General features: G+C 43.1%; 1 protein-coding gene across 4 annotated transcripts in view; it reads right to left on the bottom strand.

Annotated features, from left to right (window-relative positions):
- Positions 1-5,087: 5,087 nt before the first annotated feature.
- hsd17b3 (hydroxysteroid (17-beta) dehydrogenase 3) overlaps positions 5,088-19,023 on the bottom strand; it is a 65,535-nt gene continuing 51,599 nt past the window's right edge. For all 4 annotated transcript variants that reach the window (XM_055632908.1, XM_055632909.1, XM_055632906.1 and 1 more), the window contains 2 exons: positions 7,422-7,568; positions 5,088-7,284 (listed from right to left, as the gene is read on the bottom strand). In XM_055632908.1, the coding sequence (XP_055488883.1) occupies positions 7,183-7,284; positions 7,422-7,568 (249 nt within the window). In that variant the 3' untranslated portion in view covers positions 5,088-7,182. The remainder of the gene's footprint in view (positions 7,285-7,421; positions 7,569-19,023) is intronic.

Here is a 19,023-nt window from a genome sequence, read left to right as displayed (position 1 = left end):
AGTCAACAGAGATATGCAAACTAATGTTTAAGAAAGAACTGTAGATGCTGGAAAAATCGAAGGTATACAAAAATGCTGGAGAAACTCAGCGGGTGAGGCAGCATCTATGGAGGGAAGGAATAGGCGATGTTTCAAGTCCGAAACATCGCCTATTCCTTCGCTCTATTGATGCTGCCGCACCTGCTGAGTTTCTCCAGCATTTTTGTCTACCTTATGCAAACTTAATGGTACAAGCACTCTCAGTCAATTAATTCCTGCTTTTTCTGTGAGAGTTATATTTTTAATTGATTTAACAGCATTATTCCTGCTCAGTTGTAGCTATCTCGTTTACACATGTATTGGTGATAATTATATCTAAATCGATCTTGAGATATAAAGGTTTATGTGAAGCTAATATAAACCTATTGATTTAATTGAATAATGTGGCCATGAACCAGGTGGAATAGGAAAAAAATCTTAGTTACGGTCCTGGGAAAGATGATTTATGAAAATCTGGTGTGATTCTGATATTAGGCTCCTCACTACAGGACCTGTCCCACTTGGGTGTCATTTGCGCATCATTTACGCAACATAATTTACGTGTCACGATGCACTACGCCTGCGTGACGTGCAAATGACGGCCAGGTGGGACAGGCCCTTACCATCCAATGTATGAAGACGCATCTTGTAGCTGTTTGGTAGGAAAGTGAGTGAGCAAAGGGGCAGCGGCATGAAGGCACAATGGTACAGTTGTTGCCCTACAGCACCGGAGACGCGGGTTTGATCCTGACTACGGACACTGTCTGTATGGGGTGTATATGTTCTCCCTGAGGGATTTCCGCATGGGTTATCTCTGGGTGCTCTGATTTACTCACACCTTCCGAACATGTGCAGGTTTGTCTGTTAATTGACTTCAGTAAATTTAGTGTAGAGTAGAACTACTGTATGTGTGATCATTGGTCGATGTGGACTCGGTAGGCCAAAAGGCCTGTTTCTACGCTGTATCTCTAAAACAAAATTTTGAATCTTTTGTTAAAATAAAATGTGTTTCCTTTCTGATATTGAAAGGAAAGAAATGTTTGATAGGAAATGAACAATCTGGCTGAAAATATACTTAAATAAAATTAATGCTTGGTGCAAATGAAGCCTGGCCGTTTTCATTCCTCGTCCAATTTTCTCTGGCTGGGTAAACATCTTGAGTGTTCTTCCTATCTTAAAAATGTGATGTCAATGTAAGCTGTCGTTAAAATTCAAGGTCTGTGATAAAGAGTTCTTACCTCTGTATGTGTGGAATGTAAATCAAGGCCAATAGAGTGAGTACTGCGTGATTTCAAAGAGAAAAAAAGGAAAACCTGCTGCGAAGATGGTGATATACTGCAGAATAACCATAACTTGAAGTTCCATATTGCCACTGGAAGAATATGTTTTGGGAACGTACAGCTTCAGAGTCTGCTAAAAATGAACTAACTAGGCAGGAAAATGACCTTAATCATTTTTTCCAGTCATAATATATCCAGGCTGTGAAAGATTAAATGTCATGAAACGCTTTTAAATACTCTTAAATAACTATTCTACATATTTTTTAAAGTATGATGACTACAGTTATTCAGTTTCTGAATGCACAAATAGATGTGTTACTTTGTGGGGTCAGTTGATTTTGCAGATGGAGTTCTGCATCAGGATCACTTTATTATAACAACGGATCAGGCTAAAGGTGTGATGGAAAAATGTATGTAACTATTTCCTTGTGTATTCTATCTGTGTCTGCACAAGATTGTTTACCGAAACTGCCTAGGGCACAAGTAATTGACAGGTCTCGGTCAAGAGATTAAGAGTCTATCACAGAACTTGCAGAACGGCTAATCTTGCTAAATTTTATATCCTTTGAATTCTGAGTGTCCTTGTTCATTACAATTTGTCTGGATGCTTTTTGTCTAAATCAATGTATTAAAAATATGGTTTTCAGCATTAGCTCAGAGAGGACTCCCGCAGACACTTGGGCTCTGTGTGACTCTCTCTCTCACAAAAAAGTTTGTTCAGTTTCTACCTCCGTTTTTGTAATAGTCTTTGTGGGTAAAATTTCTAACAAGGTGTCGTAAGTCATAAGGAATAGGAGTAGAATTAGGCCATTCGACCCATCAAGTCTACTCTGCCATTCAATCATGTGTCCTTTTGGTTTTCCAACTTAATCAAGGCCAAAAGATGCCCAAAGACCTAAAGCTTGTTGTCTTTTACTTAACTTCCCTCAGGAAGACTCCTTTGGGGGAAGTTCTGTTTTAGACTTCATGTTGTGCTGCAGCAACTCAGTCAAAGCGGTTGCTTTTCATTTGGAAGCTGGCAGGTAGGTTTGCTCAATGTCAACAAGCTGCAGGAGCTAGTTATTGATTTCAGTAAGTGATGTGGTGTACCCATCCCAGTCAGCTTCTATGGTGCTGAAGTGGAGATGGTCGAGAGCTTCAAGTTCCAATGCATGGATATCATCAACAATTTCTGAGAAAAAAAATGAACCCATGACCAAGAGAGCATACCAATACCTCACAAGACCAAGGAATTTTGGCAAGTCTCCATTTACTTTTACAAACTTCGACAAGTGCAATTCTTTTGGGATGCATCACAGCTATATTTGGCAATTGCTTTGCACAAGAATACAAGAAATTGCAGAGAATTGTCAATGTCGTCTGGTCCATCTCACAATTCAATTCAATTCAACTTTAATGTCATTTCACAAATACAAGTATGGGTACAACGAAATGTAGTTTAGCGTCAGTCCGTAGTAATAGTGCAATATAGAAATAAAAATACAGAATAAGCAATCAATGTGGACGGAGAGACTGAAGAAATCTATCGGCGGGACTCCGAGTTCAGCAATGTGATAGTATTGTTGTAGAAGCTGTTCCTCATCCTACTTGTACGAGACCTGAGGCTCCTGTACCGCCTCCCTGATGGGAGGAGGGCAAACAGTCCATGGTTCGGGTGGGAGGGGTCTTTGATGATCTTCCCGGCCCGTCTCAGACCCCGTTTTCGGTGGAGTGCATCCATGGCAGGGAGCGGGGCACCGATGATGTACTGAGCGGTTTTCACCACCCGTTGTAGTGCCTTCCTGTCCGCTACAGTGCAACTGCTGTACCATACCATGAAACAGGTGGTCAGGATGCTTTCAATGGTACAGCGGTAAAAGTTGGTCAGGATCTGGGGGACAGGTGAGCTTTTGTGAGCCTCCTCAGGAAGTAAAGGCGCTACTGCACCTTTTTGATCAGCTTGGAGGTGTTGAGGGACCAGGACAGATCCTCCGAGATGTGTACCCCGAGGAATTTGTAGTTGGAGACGCGCTCCACCTCAGTCCCGTTTATATGGATGGGGGTATGTCTGCCCCCTCTGATCTTCCTGAAGTCAACAATAATTTCCTTCGTCTTCTTGGAGTTGAGGACGAGGTTATTGTTGGCACACCAGGTTGTCAGGTGATGGACCTCACTAGGCGACACCTCCCATCAATTTCACCTAAACCTCACACGGCCTTGGGAAAGCAACAAACATGATGAAGGAACATTTTCACCCCAATCATTCCGTCTTTAGTTTAGTTTTAGTTTAGAGATACAGTGTGTAAACAGGCCCTTCGGCCTACCCAAATACATGCCAACCAGCAATCACCCTTAGCTAGTTCTATCCAACACACTAGGGACTATTTACAGAAACCAATTAACCTACAAACCCACATATCTTTGGACGTAGGTGAAAACTGGAGCACCTGGAGAAAACCAATGCGATCACAGGGAGAATGTATAAACTCCGTATTGACAGCATCCATAGTCAGAATCAAACCCAGGTCTCTGGCGCTACAAGGCAGCAACTCTACTGCTGCACCACTGTGCTGCTCCACCCGTCTTCTCCCATCTCCTGTCAGGCAGATGATACAAATGTTTGGAAGCATGCACCACCAGATTCAGGAACACCTTCATCTCCACTATAGTCAGACTATTGAACAGTGCTCCCATTAATAATCCCGATCTCCCAATGTACCTCATTGTGGATTTTGCACTTTTCTGGTATCTGTGACACTATAATACTGTCACACTATATTCTGAATTCTGGTATTTTTCTCTTTGCATGACCTGTTGTGTATGGCTGGATGGTACTCATGTACAGTATGACTTCATTTGACTGGATAGTTTGCAAAAAGGCTTTTCACTGTATTTCGGTGCATATGACAATAATAAACAATGTTTCTTGTTTAATTGGACTTGGACATGGATGGACTTGAACATGGACTTGGCCCATGGTTTTATACATGGACCAAACTTATTCCCGGCAGAAAATGTGTCCGCAATGCAATAAATGGGAGTTTATGGTCCGTTCTGAAGTAAATAAATTGGTCTCTGCCTTCAATCTCAGTGGTTTAGAGTCATGGAACTGGTGTCCATGTTGGAGACACCCTCACACAGAACAGGAAGAATCTCAAAATTTGCTTCAGTGTCTGGTCGCACTGAATGAAAAGTTTAAGGATGAAACCTGGTTGGGAATGACTACAAAATGAATATTGTGCCTCAAGCAGGAAGATGGCCAAAAGGAAGAGGAAGAGGAAACATAATCTGACAGTTACAGAGGATGTGATAATATGGGAAATGTGAGCAGCATCAAGAGTTCCACGGCATGATGCCTGTCTGGTGCCAGCAAATATCAAATGCGTTATGAAAGGATAATTGAAGTTGGTTGAGGATCCTGTAATTCCACCTTGGGACCTGCAGCATAAAAGTGAATAAGGAGCCAAATTAAAAATGTGTGACTTCAAGGATCATTAAATATATTAACCAAGCCAGGCATGCATTGGCATGAAAAAAGTGGTTCCATTTACTGGGTACTGGCAACATTTCTGGGTCAGTGTGGAAAGCCTCTGTTTCCAGGAAATGTGACACAGTTGTTTGTGTACAAGCATGCTTGTAACTGAGAGGATTCAATGCACATTTTTACAATTGCAAGTCATATTTAGAAGCCTTGTGTATATCAAGTAGATTTGGTCACTTTACATCAAGAAACATCTACAAGCATTGAAAGATTTGGTCACTTTACATCAAGAAACACCTACAAGCATTGAAAGAGATTAAAGACATGAAACTGATATAATGATACAATTTATTTGTTGTCATTTGAACCTCATTGAGTTTCAAACGAAATTTGGTTTCTGCATTCATACAAACAAGTAGAAGAACCAATGCACAACACAATTTACACAAACATCCATCACAGCGAACCTCCTCCTCGCTGTGATGGAAGGCAAAGTCTTATCTCTCCCCTGCACTACAGATTCTCCTCCCGATGTCAGTCAAAGCCCCCGGCGGGCGATGGTAAGTGTCCTGCGGCCATTAAAGCCACGCCGGGCGATGCAAGGTCACGCTCCGGGTCTTGATGTTGGAGCCCCCGGCGTGCGCTAGCAAGTCCCGCGGACATTTAAAGCCGCACCGGGCGATGTAAGGCCCCGCGATGTTAAGTAAGTCTGCAGGCTCCGCGACTGGAGCCCCCGGTCATTCCGGTTGGAGGCCCGCTCCACGGTGCTAGGCCCCAACGACAACGGAGACCCGACAGAGAAAAGGCCGGGTCCTCCGTACAGGGAAAAGATTTTAAAAGTTTCCTCACCCCCCCGCCCCCCACACACATACCCAGTTAAAATAACCCACTATAACTACACTCAAACGAGACAAAAAACAAAAAAATTTAAAAAGGCAGATGGACTGCAGAGGCGGCTGCGACGTGAGTCACGCCGCCCACCCAAGGATGTGAAGTAGATAAAATATTGAGGATGGTACTGTGACCGAGTTGAAAGACACAGTCTTGGAGCTTTAGTTCAGTTCAGAGATACAGCATGGAACCAGGTTCCTCAGCCCACATGAGTCCACGGTGACCATTGATCACCCACTCAAACTCGTTCTATGTTAACCCATTCTTACAAACTAGTGGCAATTTATGGGGGCCACTTAACCTACAAACGTATATGTCTTTGGGACATGGAGGAAACCGGAGCATCCAGAGGAAACCTTACAGTCACGGGAAGAACATGCCAACACCACACGGCCAGCAGCCAAGGTCAGGATTGAACCCTGGTCTCTGATGCTGTGAGGCAGCAGTTCTGCCAGGTGTGCCACTGTGCTACCCGAGTTGTTCCAAAATCTTAGATAACCCTGCTAGCATATTAATGAGCGAAAGTCTTGGGAAGGATGGATGAAGGAACAATGAATAGGCACTCCCCTGAGGTGCAGTATTTTAAAGCTGTGAATGGTCCATCTGCATCATGTGTTACAGGTGGAATTTCAACTTACATGACAAATCTTTGGCAGATACTCTTAATCAATGTGGCTTTTCCAAAACACGTGGGGCATCTAAATTGGACAATCCTATAATGGTTTTACAATTCTAATGAAAATTCAAGTCTGATCATAAGACCCAGGGAATTAATTAAGTTATTGAATGAATTCATTAGAAAGTAGGTGCAGGAGTAGGCCATTCGGCCCTTCGAGCCATGGCCGACCATCCAGAATCAGTACCCTGTTTCTGCTTTTTCTCCATATTCCTCGATTCTGTTAGCCCTGAGAGCTATATCTAACTCTCACTTGAATATATCTATGTATCATGAATCAACACCATCTGGAACATATAGCTAGTATCAGTAATGGGGCAATGCTGTTTCTGGATTGTCACAGAAATCCAAGTGTTTACTTCCCTACCTCATAAGATTGAATTTGTTTTTGTTGTATTGTCAGGCAAAAGTGTTCTCCAGATCCATAGTCATTTGTTTAGCTGTTAACCTCTCATGAGATGTCCTGGTAAATATGGAGGGCAATTAAAGAAATTCCCCTCGGTTCGGCAATTTAAGAAAGGCGATAAACATGGCAAAACTGCCTATTCCATGACACCTCATGTCCACATACATTCAATCCCTTTCCCATGCACATTATTATTGATTCCACCACCACTATCCCCCAACTTCTCCCTTATGAGACCGACGATCAGTCTCCTCAGATACATGCATCAAACGGTCAATGCCTTTACAGAGAGTAACATCCCATGAATGATGAAAAAATACGTCTATCATTATTTTTTAATCAGAAAAAATACATCAAATATTGTCCAACAAAGATATAATCTATATCCAGTAGTGATGTTGTTGGTCTGTAAATCACAATGGATTGGATGAAGAGTGTTCTCTGGGGTTTATTATTTGCTCGAACCTCTGGACCTTTTTGCAAAATCTATACATTTATTCAAAAATGCTTCATTGAAAAGAAACCATAGCGGGATTTTTCTGATAACGATGGCCTAAAAAACAATGAAGAGCTGTTTAATTGATGATATGATTCACAGAGTGTAAATTATTACGCAGTCTTGGAAACATTACTGTTGATGTTCAATCAACAAACATGACAACAAGATGAATTTTCACTGGCAATGATTACCTGTATATCATGTACCAGACAACCAGCGCATCGATCCCCAAGTAAGGCACAATCCAACGACTTCCTCGCAAAATCTTCAGCAGTCTCTGTATTCATTCCAGGCTTACATTTTGACAACTTAGTAACCACACCAAAGGGCATTAAACACTGGGGGGAAAAAGAGGGAGGGGGAAAGGGATAATTCAGATAACTGCCAGAAAGTAATGGACAATATTGGTACAATGAGTGGAACAGCTCCTCACCAACGTCCCAGGTTCAATCGTAACCTCCCAGTGCTGTCTGTGTGAAGTTTGCATGCTCTCCCTGTGATAGTGTTGGTCTTCTCCAGGAGTTCCAGTTTCCATCTTGGCAGGTTAATTGGCCACCGTGAAACCTTCCAAGAGTGTAGATGAGTGGTGGAATCTGTGGGTGGCTTGGGATGGGGCATTGATGGGAGGTGTGTAGAGTATAAAATGGATCAGAGAAGGATATTGTAAAAATGGGCACTTGGTGCTGGTGGACCAAAGGCCTGTTTGTGTGCTGAACTCTCCTAACATTTGTTGCTTAACATTTGTTGCTTAAAATAAGAGTGAGACTTCAAAATAATTATGAATAAATGTTAAAAAAATAAACAAATCCAGAAAATGGGTGCAGAGAAAATAATTTGCTTGTGAATGCATGGACTTGAACTGAAACCAATATTGGACTTCCAGTACTTATTTGGTATCTTTAAGTAGCCTACTTGACCAGAGCTTTGAAGATTGGACAATTATACTTTTGAGTTGAATTCTCAAAACATCATTCCGAGTTGGAAATATTTGGGAGACGTGGTGATTGTGAGGGGGAGGGTAGATGTAATGGTCATAAATGGAAACTGAGGGAGTGGTGGGGGTAGTGGAAGCAAGTATCTGCGGCCCACTGCTTCAAGTGGGGCACTATTTTATGGCGCGGTTTATCATTGTCCCACCAGGCTTTACAAGAAGCCAGGTATTTTTGCCAGTCTTCCATCTTGGCACGGACCTGCTGCGGATCGTTAGGTTTCATGTAGATTAGGTGTCCTTAATGCAGTCGGTTCCGGTACAACCTTCCTCAAGGCAAACTAACTGTTGTACAAGTCCCCAAAAGTAAAATATTTAAGTTGCTGGAATCTGAAATAAATCATAAATTCTGGAACAAACAGTGGCAAAGGCAGCACAAATGGAGAGAGATGTGCAGGTAATCGTTTTAATTTATGGCCTTTCATCAGAGCTGGCAAAACTTCTCCTTGCCTCTCCCATTTTTCTGCACTTCAAAGTTGGTTTTAACTCTTAGGTTTTCTCATTTCTGATGAAAGGTCACCACACTGTCAGGTTCATTCCATTTCTCTCTTGATTGTTGCTACCTGACTGGTTAAGTATTTCCTATGTGCAATGTTTTATTTGTCCCACTAGTGATTTCCTAATGGGATTGTTCCTTTGACCTCTCCTTTGACTGATACCAGGATATCACCAGAATCGTACATCTAAATACCACTGTCCAGCTCTCTTCCCATTTCCTCTGAATCCCTTGCGGTGCAAATGGCTGCCAAGCTTGGTCTTGAACAGATTCAATAATTTTGCCTCTATAGCTCTCCATGGATAGTGAATCCCAAAGATTCACAACCAAAAGGGAAAACACTTTCCTCATCTCTGTCTGAAATGGATGACTCATTATTCTGAAATTATGCCTAGTTCCATCAGGCAAAACATCATTTCAGTACCTACCCCGTCAATTCCCCTCAAAATCTACAATTGCATGTGATAGTCTCTCATTCTTAGAAACCACAATGAGTATAGGTCCAGCCTGCTCAATCTTTCTTCAGATGTCAACCTTTTCATCACAGGAATCAACTGAGTGCTTGTCTCTATATTATCTCCAATGCAGTAATACCCTTTCTTAAATATGGAGATCAAATCTGTACCCATTATGGCAGGACACAACTGCTGGAGTAACTCAACTGGTCAGGCAGCATCTTGGGCAAATGCTACCCAAAATGTCACCTATCCCTGTTGTCCAGGTATGATGCCTGACCTGTTGAGTTACTCCAGCACTTTGTGTCCCTTATGGATCTAACTAGGTACTGATTGCCAGTCTAAAATGATCCATTTCTGTCAACTTTCTGTTTTCCTTTTGTTAGTGTCTCACCTTTCTAAGACAATATATTTCCGCCAATCCACTTGCCTTGTGCAGTAGCCATTTATGCGGCACCTTATCACAATGCGTTTGGGGAATCCGAATAATGCTTCCCCTTTGTCCATCCTGTTTGTTACATTCTCAAAGAATACAAGAAATTTGTTCACATGATTTTCCCCTTTATAAAACTATGTTGATTGCCTTATGATTTTTTTTTGTAAATTCTGGTTGCCAAACAATGATTGCGTTATATTGCATTTCCCTGTACTGGTGAGAAATAGCTCATTATCAGGAGTTAAATCATCTAATTTTGTGCCAGCATGAAGTTAGCACAATTTCATGAATAGAGAGTGTATGGAAATGAAGGATGTGCCTCAATAAACTGGCAGAATTGGCCGTTCTCACTGCTTTGAAACCACAATGTGCCTGAAGCTGCGGTCAAGGCTGTTACATTTCCAACCTTGTAGCAAAACTTGGAAGCTCAATATCATTCAATTTAAATAATAACTTGCATCTGGCAAATTTGGAACAAACTTATCTTTGTGATCCAACATTTTGTTTGGAAGGCAATGCTCCTTCCTATCAACAAATTAAAATAGGGAAGAAGCCCTATGGGTTTCCCTAACATCTTTGCCCTAGTTCCAAACCCGCACTCTTTGAACAAATCTTTAAATCATAAAAATGGAGCAGTATATCTAGGCCAAAATGACAATATAAACCATTAGCGCCAGCTTCTTGGCAGGAGTGCAACACTCTGGAAATACTTTTGGACCTGACCTTTTCACTAATTACATCCTTTTGACTGGGGAACTCACTAATTACATCCTTTTGACTGGGGAACTCAATTAATCCTTCTCTCAGCTGTGTTCTCAGCGAGTGCTAGAAGCAGAAGTTTTGACCTTCGTGGGAGACTTCAGAGGCTCTGATAAAGCTTGGCTTTCAGAAATATTACCCTCCACTGACATTCCTGGATTGTATAAACATGTGTTAGGCAGCCGCTTTCTCTCGCCATGTATTATCATGTCAGAGAGAAGAGTGAAGTGAGTGAGATACAAGCAGGTATTTTCAAGCAAACATTTGTTATTTAGACAGGTATTTGTCAGTCATGGGGCAAAGGGGGAATGGGACTAGTGCAAGATAGAACATGTCTGAGAGACTATTGGATGGACTCAAGTTTACCGAGGGTGAAAATTGAGAAATGACATGAGAGGAGGACATACCAACCTATAAACTCCACACAGACAGTACCCGAGGTCAGGAACAAACCCGGGTCTCTGGCGCTGTGAGGCGGCAGCAATGGAACACAGAATTGCAGAGGCAGCTCAGGCTTAAGGCTCAAGCTTAAGGAATCGGAAGACTATGCAAGGTTATAGAATTGGGCTTTAGGAATCTAAATGATAGCATAGATTTGAGATAGGAAATTCATTTTGGGTAGAATATGACACCACTTTTGTAAACAATTTGATTTAATTTTGGATGGTTGTTAGGCAAGATTGAATCTATGCCAATGAATATTATGACTTGGGCTTTGCCAGTTGGAAGGAGTTTCTGCTCATCCACTGCGGCAGATCAGACAGGTAGTCTGACATTATTGAAATTTCAGAAATATCATTCTTGGTCAAGAGAAGTTCTGGTACTGTGTGGTCTGTGTACATGTGGCATCACAAGCTGTGTTGCCCCACAGTGCCAGAGACCCAGGTTCGATGCTGACCTCGAGTGCTTTCTGTGTGAAGTTTTATGCATTGATATTTCCTTCCTGTGACCATCTGGGTTTCGTCCAAGTGCTCCACCTTCCTCCCACCTCCCAATGACATGCAGGTTTATACATGAATTGGCCTTGTCAAATTGTCCCTACCATGCAGTGAGTGGATGAGAAAGTGGGATTACATAAAATTAGTGCAAACAGGTCATCGATGGTCAGCATGGACTTGGTGGGCCGAAGGGCCTGTTGTCAGGCTGTATCGCTAAACTATAAACTTGAAGAAGTGAAATTAAAGAGGCCTACATCCTTAGGAATATCAAATGAGCCATTGTACTGAACATGGCCAAGTAAAATGAGTGAGTCAGTATTATTTCCTGCTTCCCTTGGATTTGTAAAAGAAGATTTTAGTTACTGATTTTGATTAAAAGCCACGTTTGTTTTAGACTTGATTCACATTTTGAATTGCAATGTGCCTGACAGGTTAGACTTGTTCTTTATTTATGCACATTTTTCCAGGAGCCACATCTCACCGTGTTGAAGGTGGCCACTTTATACAGTTAGTATAAATTAGGAATTAAATACTTAGCGATTAACTTTCTTGAAAGATACAGCAAGGAAACAGGCCGTTCAGCCCACCGAGTGCACGCAGACTATCAATCACCAATTCACACGAGTTCTGTTACGCCACTTTCACATCCACTCCCAACACATGAAGAGCAATTTACAGAGGCCAATCAACCTACTAACTTTGGGATGTGCAAGAAAATTTATGTTTACAAACCTTTCAACATTTGAACATTTTATTATTTCCAAAATACCCAAAATGTTGTGCCTGAAATAATGGTAATTGTGCCTGGCAAACAATCTACAGTTTGTAAATAGAAATAATCGCATTCCTACTCTACATTTGATAGCTGGTGACACAAAAATGTAACAGCATGGTCTATGGCCACTCTCCTGCACAGGTAAGAAATTAAAGAGCGTTGTTGACGTAGCCCAGACCGTCATACACCAAACTTCCCATCCATTGACTCCCTCTACATTTCACTCTGCCACAGCAAAGCCATCAACATAATCAAGGACCTGTCTCATCCCAGTCACTCCCTCTCCTCCCCTCTCCCATCAGGCAAGAGGTACAGAAGTTTGAAAACGCAAACCTCCAGATTCAGGGACAGTTTCTGCCCTTCTGTTATCAGGCAACTGATCTGTACTCTCATCAACTAGAGTGCAGTCCCATCTACCTCATTGGAGACCATTGAACCATCTTTAATTGGATGTTATCATGCACCAAATGCAATACCCTTTATCCTGCACCTGTACACTGTGGACAGCTTGATAGTAATAATGTAGTCTTTTCTTTGACTGGATAGCACGCAATAAAAAGCTTTTCATTGTATCTTGGCACACGTGACAATAATTATAAACTAATCCCACCTCAAACTAAACTAAACAAGCATTTTCAACAATCTTATCTATCCATCTTCTGCAAACCCTTTATGGAGTATTAGTTAGGATACATGCATGTCTTGCTGTCCATTCAGTCAAGCCAACCTTAAAATTGATTCAATATCTGTTTTGAGGCTGGAGTTTCATTTTCTACTTTCATTAATGTTGCCAGGTAGTGCACTTATGGTGCAGATTGCATATTTGTTTGGTATCAAATATTATGGTTATTTTATGACGAGTATCCATCAATCAATTTCTTGGATGCAAAGTCCAAAGTGTAGTAGCTCATGAAGAGAATGACAAAGCAATAGGTACAAACATTTTCACAAAGTTTGTTTTACTTTTCCACTGAACGGCAGAACTGAAAATATAATGACAAGAATCTCAATGCAATCAATAGAATGTGGCTGATGTTGCAGAATTATAGATAAATAAAGCCAGGCCACATCATTTTCTGAGATGATTTGCCTCCAGATGAAATAAAGAAATTACAATACAGAATTTTTAAATCGAAAATGCCCAAGCATTTTAAGAACTAAAATTTCAGATGAAATATCTTCAAATGGTAGGAAATGCTTCATTCGTGACTGTTTCCCATTATATTATGGCGCAGCAGTAGAGCTGCAGCCTCATAGTGCCAGGGACCCAGGTTCAATTCTGACTACAGGTGCTATCTGTGTGGTGATCAAAGCTCCCGCAGCTGGTGATCGAAGCTCTCGCGTCGGGGTGATCGAAACTACCATGTCAGGACGTTTCTTGGCGGCCGCGCGCGCATGCGCACACTCACACACACACACAAGGCTTTGGAGGCTCAATCCAGCGCTAAATGCAGCTCAACTCTGCCTGTCTCGCGGGGTTAACCTACAGACCTGCCTGGACTGATGGGACACCAGCGCTGCTTCTCCGTGCTGGCTGTAAACCTGGGCCATATTTCCCGCAAGTCCAGGCAGGGCTGTAGGTTCACCTGGCGGAACAGGCAGCGTTGAGCTGGGTTTAGCGCTGCTTCTCTGCGCTGGCTGTGGGCCTGGGGGCACAGCTCCCATCTGTCTCCCGACATCTGTGGCCACCCCCGGGCGTAGGGGACACTCGGGTGGGGACGGGACAGCGCCGGAGAGCCGGAATCGATCCTAGCTGCGGATGAGGCGCAGGTCTGTGCCGAGATTGTTTTGGCACGTTTCCCTCCTCCAATCACCGCGCTCTATCCTCAGTCCCACTCCTCCCCCCCCCCCCCCCCCCCCCCACCTACTTCCACCTTTGACCGACACTTCCTTCCTCCAATGATCACGCGGAATCATCATGTTCCCCCCCCCCCCCCCCCCCCCCATTGCCTGCTGACCGACGTCTCACTCGTCCAATCGGTTCGCTCGATCATCAGTCCCGCCCCCACCGTCTCGCGGAAAGCGGAGGTTTCACCGGGATTTAAAATCCAAATTACAGAAAATGAGGAGGATCATCCCCCACCTCTCTCAAAACAGGGGGGAACGTGTGTCCCCTGCACCCCCCCCCCCCCCCCCCCCCCCCCGTGATTTCCGCCCCTGCTAAATACATACATTTAACACATACAATTACATCACAAAGAAGGAAAGGACAGACAGACTGTTGGCGAGGCAGCCATTGATGACGGCACCCGGTGGTCATTCTGTTTCCTCCCACATTCGAAGGATATAACTAGTAGCGTGGATAGGGGAGAACCAGTGGACGTGTAATATCTGGATTTTCAGAAGGCATTCGACAAGGTCCCACATAAGAGATTAGTATACAAACTTAAAGCACACGGTATTGGGGGTTCAGTGGATAGAGAACTGGCTGGCAAACAGGAAGCAAAGAGTAGGAGTAAACGGGTCCTTTTCAGAATGGCAGGCAGTGACTAGTGGGGTACCGCAAGGCTCAGTGCTGGGACCTCAGCTATTTACAATATATATTAATGATTTGGATGAGGGAATTGAATGCAACATCTCCAAGTTTGCGGATGACATGAAGCTGGGGGTCAGTGTTAGCTGTGAGGAGGATGCTAGGAGGCTGCAAGGTGACTTGGATAGGCTGGGTGTGTGGGCAAATGCATGGCAGATGCAGTATAATGTGGATAAATTTGAGGTTATCCACTTTGGTGGCAAAAACAGGAAAGTAGACTATTATCTAAATGGTGGCCGATTAGGAAAAGGGGAGATGCAACGAGACCTGGGTGTCATGGTACACCAGTCATTGAAAGTAGGTATGCAGGTGCAGCAGGCAGTGAAGAAAGCGAATGGTATGTTAGCATTCATAGCAAAATAATTTGATTATGGGAGCAGGGAGGTTCTACTGCTGTTGTACAGGGTCTTGGTGAGACCACACCTGGAGTATTGTGTACAGTTTTGGTCTCCAAATCTGAGGAAAGACCATATAACCATATAACAATTACAGCACGGAAACAGGCCATCTCGGCCCTACAAGTCCGTGCCGAACATTTATTTTCCCCTAGTCCCATCTACCTGCTGCACTCAGACCATAACCTTTCCTTTCCCATCCATATACCTATCCAATTTATTTTTAAATGATAAAATGGAACCTGCCTCCACCACTTCCACTGGAAGCTCATTCCACACAGCTATCACTCTCTGAGTAAAGAAGTCCCCCCTCATGTTACCCCTAAACTTCTGTCCCTTAATTCTCAAGTCATGTCCTCTTGTTTGAATCTTCCCTACTCTCAATGGGAAAAGCTTATCCATGTCAACTCTGTCTATCCCTCTCATCATTTTAAAGACCTCTATCAAGTCCCCCCTTAACCTTCTGCGCTCCAAAGAATAAAGACCTAACTTATTCAACCTTTCTCTGTAACTTAGTTGCTGAAACCCAGGCAACATTTTAGTAAATCTCCTCTGTACTCTCTCTATTTTGTTGCAATCCTTCCTATAATTGGGCGACCAAAATTGTACACCATACTCCAGAATTCTCACCAATGCCTTGTACAATTTTAACATTACATCCCAACTTCTATACTCAATGCTCTGATTTATAAAGGCTAGCATACCAAAAACTTTCTTTACCACCCTATCTATATGAGATTCCACCTTCAAGGAACTATGCACGGTTATTCCCAGATCCCTCTGTTCAACTGTATTCTTCAATTCCCTACCATTTACCATGTACATCCTATTTTGATTTGTCCTGCCAAGATGTAGCAACTCACATTTATCAGCATTAAACTCCATCTGCCATCTTTCAGCCCATTCTTCCAAATGGCCTAAATCTCTCTGTAGACTTTGGAAATCTACTTCATTATCCACAACACCACCTATCTTAGTATCATCTGCATACTTACTAATCCAATTTACCACACCTTCACCCAGGTCATTGATGTACATGACTAACAACAGTGGACCCAACACAGATCCCCGAGGCACCCCACCAGTCACCTGTCTCCAACCTGACAAACAGCCATCCACCATTACTCTCTGGCATCTCCCATTCAGCCACGGTTGAATCCATCTTGCTACTCCTGCATTAATAACCAACAATTGAACCTTCTTAACCAACCTTCCATGAGGAACCTTGTCAAAGGCCTTACTAAAGTCCATTTATACAACATCCACTGCTTTACCCTCATCAATTTCCCTAGTAACCTCTTCAAAAAATTCAAGAAGATTAGTCAAACATGACCTTCCAGGCACAAATCCATGTTGACTGTTCCTAATCAGATCCTGTTTATCCAGATGCTTATATATATATTATCTCTAAGTATCTTTTCCATTAATTTGTCCCACCACTGAAGTCAAACTAACAGGTCTATAACTGCTAGTTTTACTCTTAGACCCCTTTTTAAACAATGGAACAACATGCGCAGTACGCCAATCCTCCGGCGCTATTCCCATTTCTAATGACATTTGAAATATTTCTGTCATAGCCCCTGCTATTTCTACACTAACTTCCCTCAATGTCCTAGGGAATATCCTGTCAGGAACTGGAGACTTATCCACTTTTATATTTTTCAAAAGTGTCAGTGCTTCTTTTTTTTTGAATCTCGTAGTATCCATAGCTACTCTACTTGTTTCCCTTACCACACATAATTTCAATATCCTTCTCCTTGGTGTATACCGAAGAAAATAAATTGTTCAATATTTCCGCCATCTCTTTTGGCTCTGCAGATAGCTGTCCACTCTGTCTCTCTAATGGACCAATTTTATCCCTCGTTATCCTTTTGCTTTTAATATAGTTGTAGAAACCCTTTGGATTTACTTTCACCTTACATGCCAAAGCAACCTCATATCTTCTTTTAGCTTTTCTAATTTCTTTCTTAAGATTATTTTTACATTCTTTATACTCCTCAAGCACCTCATTTACTCCATGCTGCCTATAATTATTGTAGATCTCTCTCTTTTTCTGAACCAAGTGTCCAATTTCCCTTGAAAACCATGGCTCTTCCCAATTTTTACTATTTCCTTTCAACCGAACAGGGACATAGCATAGAAACATAGAAACATAGAAAGTAGGTGCGAGAGCAGACCACCAGGTCCATCGAGCCCGCACCGCCATTCGCTCATGGCTGAACACTAAACAGACACACTTACCCACAAACAGTAGACACAAGACACAGAACACAAGACACTACCCTCCCCTTTATACCGCTATCACCCCTCTCCACCCCAAGAACCTCGTGATCTCCTGGGGGAGGCAAAAAACCGGATAAAAACCCAGGTCCAATTCCGTAGCCTCCCCGTAGCCCCTTATCCCCTTGGCAGCTAAAAAACCATCTATTTTAGTCTTAAATATATTTAAAGTTTCTGCTTCCATAAAGACATAAAGATTCTGTACTCTTAAAATTTCCCCTTTAAATGTCCTCCATTTCTCTTCTACATCCTTCCCATAAAACAAAATGTCCCAATTCACTTTTAAATCCTTTCGCATCTCATCAAAGTTAGCCTTTCTCCAATCAAAAATCTCAACCCTAGGTCTAGTTCTGACCCTAAATTATATTGAAACTAATGTTATTGTGATCATTCTATGGCAAGCCATTCTTGCCATAGAGGGAGTACAGAGAAGGTTCACCAGACTGATTCCTGGGATGTCAAGACTTTCATATGAAGAAAGACTGGATAGATTCGACTTGTACTCGCTAGAATTTAGAAGATTGAGGGGGGATCTTATAGAAACTTACAAAATTCTTAAGGGGTTGGACAGGCTAGATGCAGGAAGATTGTTCCCGATGTTGGGGATGACGGAGGAATCGCCGGTCTCCATAGACGGCCTCTCTCAGAGGGAGTAATGGCTGCCATGGCCTCCTTCGGACCGCGCTCACCTGTGCCCGTGCAGCGATAACGCCATGTTTGAGAAATTTAAGGAGCTCTGCGGAGCGAGCAGCATGACCCGAGTGGCAGTTTTAAAATGCTGTGTCAAATTTAAAGAAGTAAAAGTTAAGAAGCCAAGAAGCACAGATGATTTGCCACAGTTATGCAGGAAAGAAAAGAGTAAAACCATTGCTTTGAAAGTTAAGTTGGATGAAGTACATGCCAGCAACAGAAATAGAAAGAGCGACAAAAAATGTTTTTTGAAGGGGTGCCCGCCTCCCAGATGGAGGAAGTCTCCGAGACGAGGCGGAGAGTCAGCCCAGGATAGACCACTGTAGCCCAGGATAGACCACTGTAACCCAGGATAAACCACTGTAGCCCAGGATAGACCACTGTAGCCCAGGATAAACCACTGTAGCCCAGGATAGAGCCCTGTAGCCCAGGATAGAGCCCTGTAGCCCAGGATAGACCACTGTAGCCCAGGATAGACCACTGTAGCCCAGGATAGACCACTGTAACCCAGGATGTAACCCAGGATAGACCACTGTAACCCAGGATAGACCACTGTAGCCCAGGATAGACCACTGTAGCCCAGGATAGACCACTGTAGCCCAGGATAGACCACTGTAGCCCAGGATAGACCACTGTAGCCCAGGATAGACCACTGTAGCCCAGGGTAGACCACTGTAGCCCAGGATAGACCACTGTAGCCCAGGAGACCACTGTAGCCCAGGATAGACCACTGTAGCCCAGGATAGACCACTGTAGCCCAGGATGTAGCCCAGGGTAGACCACTGTAGCCCAGGGTAGACCACTGTAGCCCAGGGTAGACCACTGTAGCCCAGGATAGACCACTGTAGCCCAGGATAGACCACTGTAGCCCAGGATAGACCACTGTAGCCCAGGATAGACCACTGTAGCCCAGGATAGAGCACTGTAGCCCAGGATAGAGCCCTGTAGCCCAGGATAGAGCCCTGTAGCCCAGGATAGAGCCCTGTAGCCCAGGATAGAGCCCTGTAGCCCAGGATAGACCACTGTAACCCAGGATAGACCACTGTAA

Source organism: Leucoraja erinacea, chromosome 3, assembly GCF_028641065.1.
Source record: "Leucoraja erinacea ecotype New England chromosome 3, Leri_hhj_1, whole genome shotgun sequence".
NCBI classification, from domain to species: domain Eukaryota; kingdom Metazoa; phylum Chordata; class Chondrichthyes; order Rajiformes; family Rajidae; genus Leucoraja; species Leucoraja erinaceus.
The sequence above is the reverse complement of the archived record's forward strand: the minus strand, read 5'-3'. Positions and strand labels throughout refer to the sequence as shown.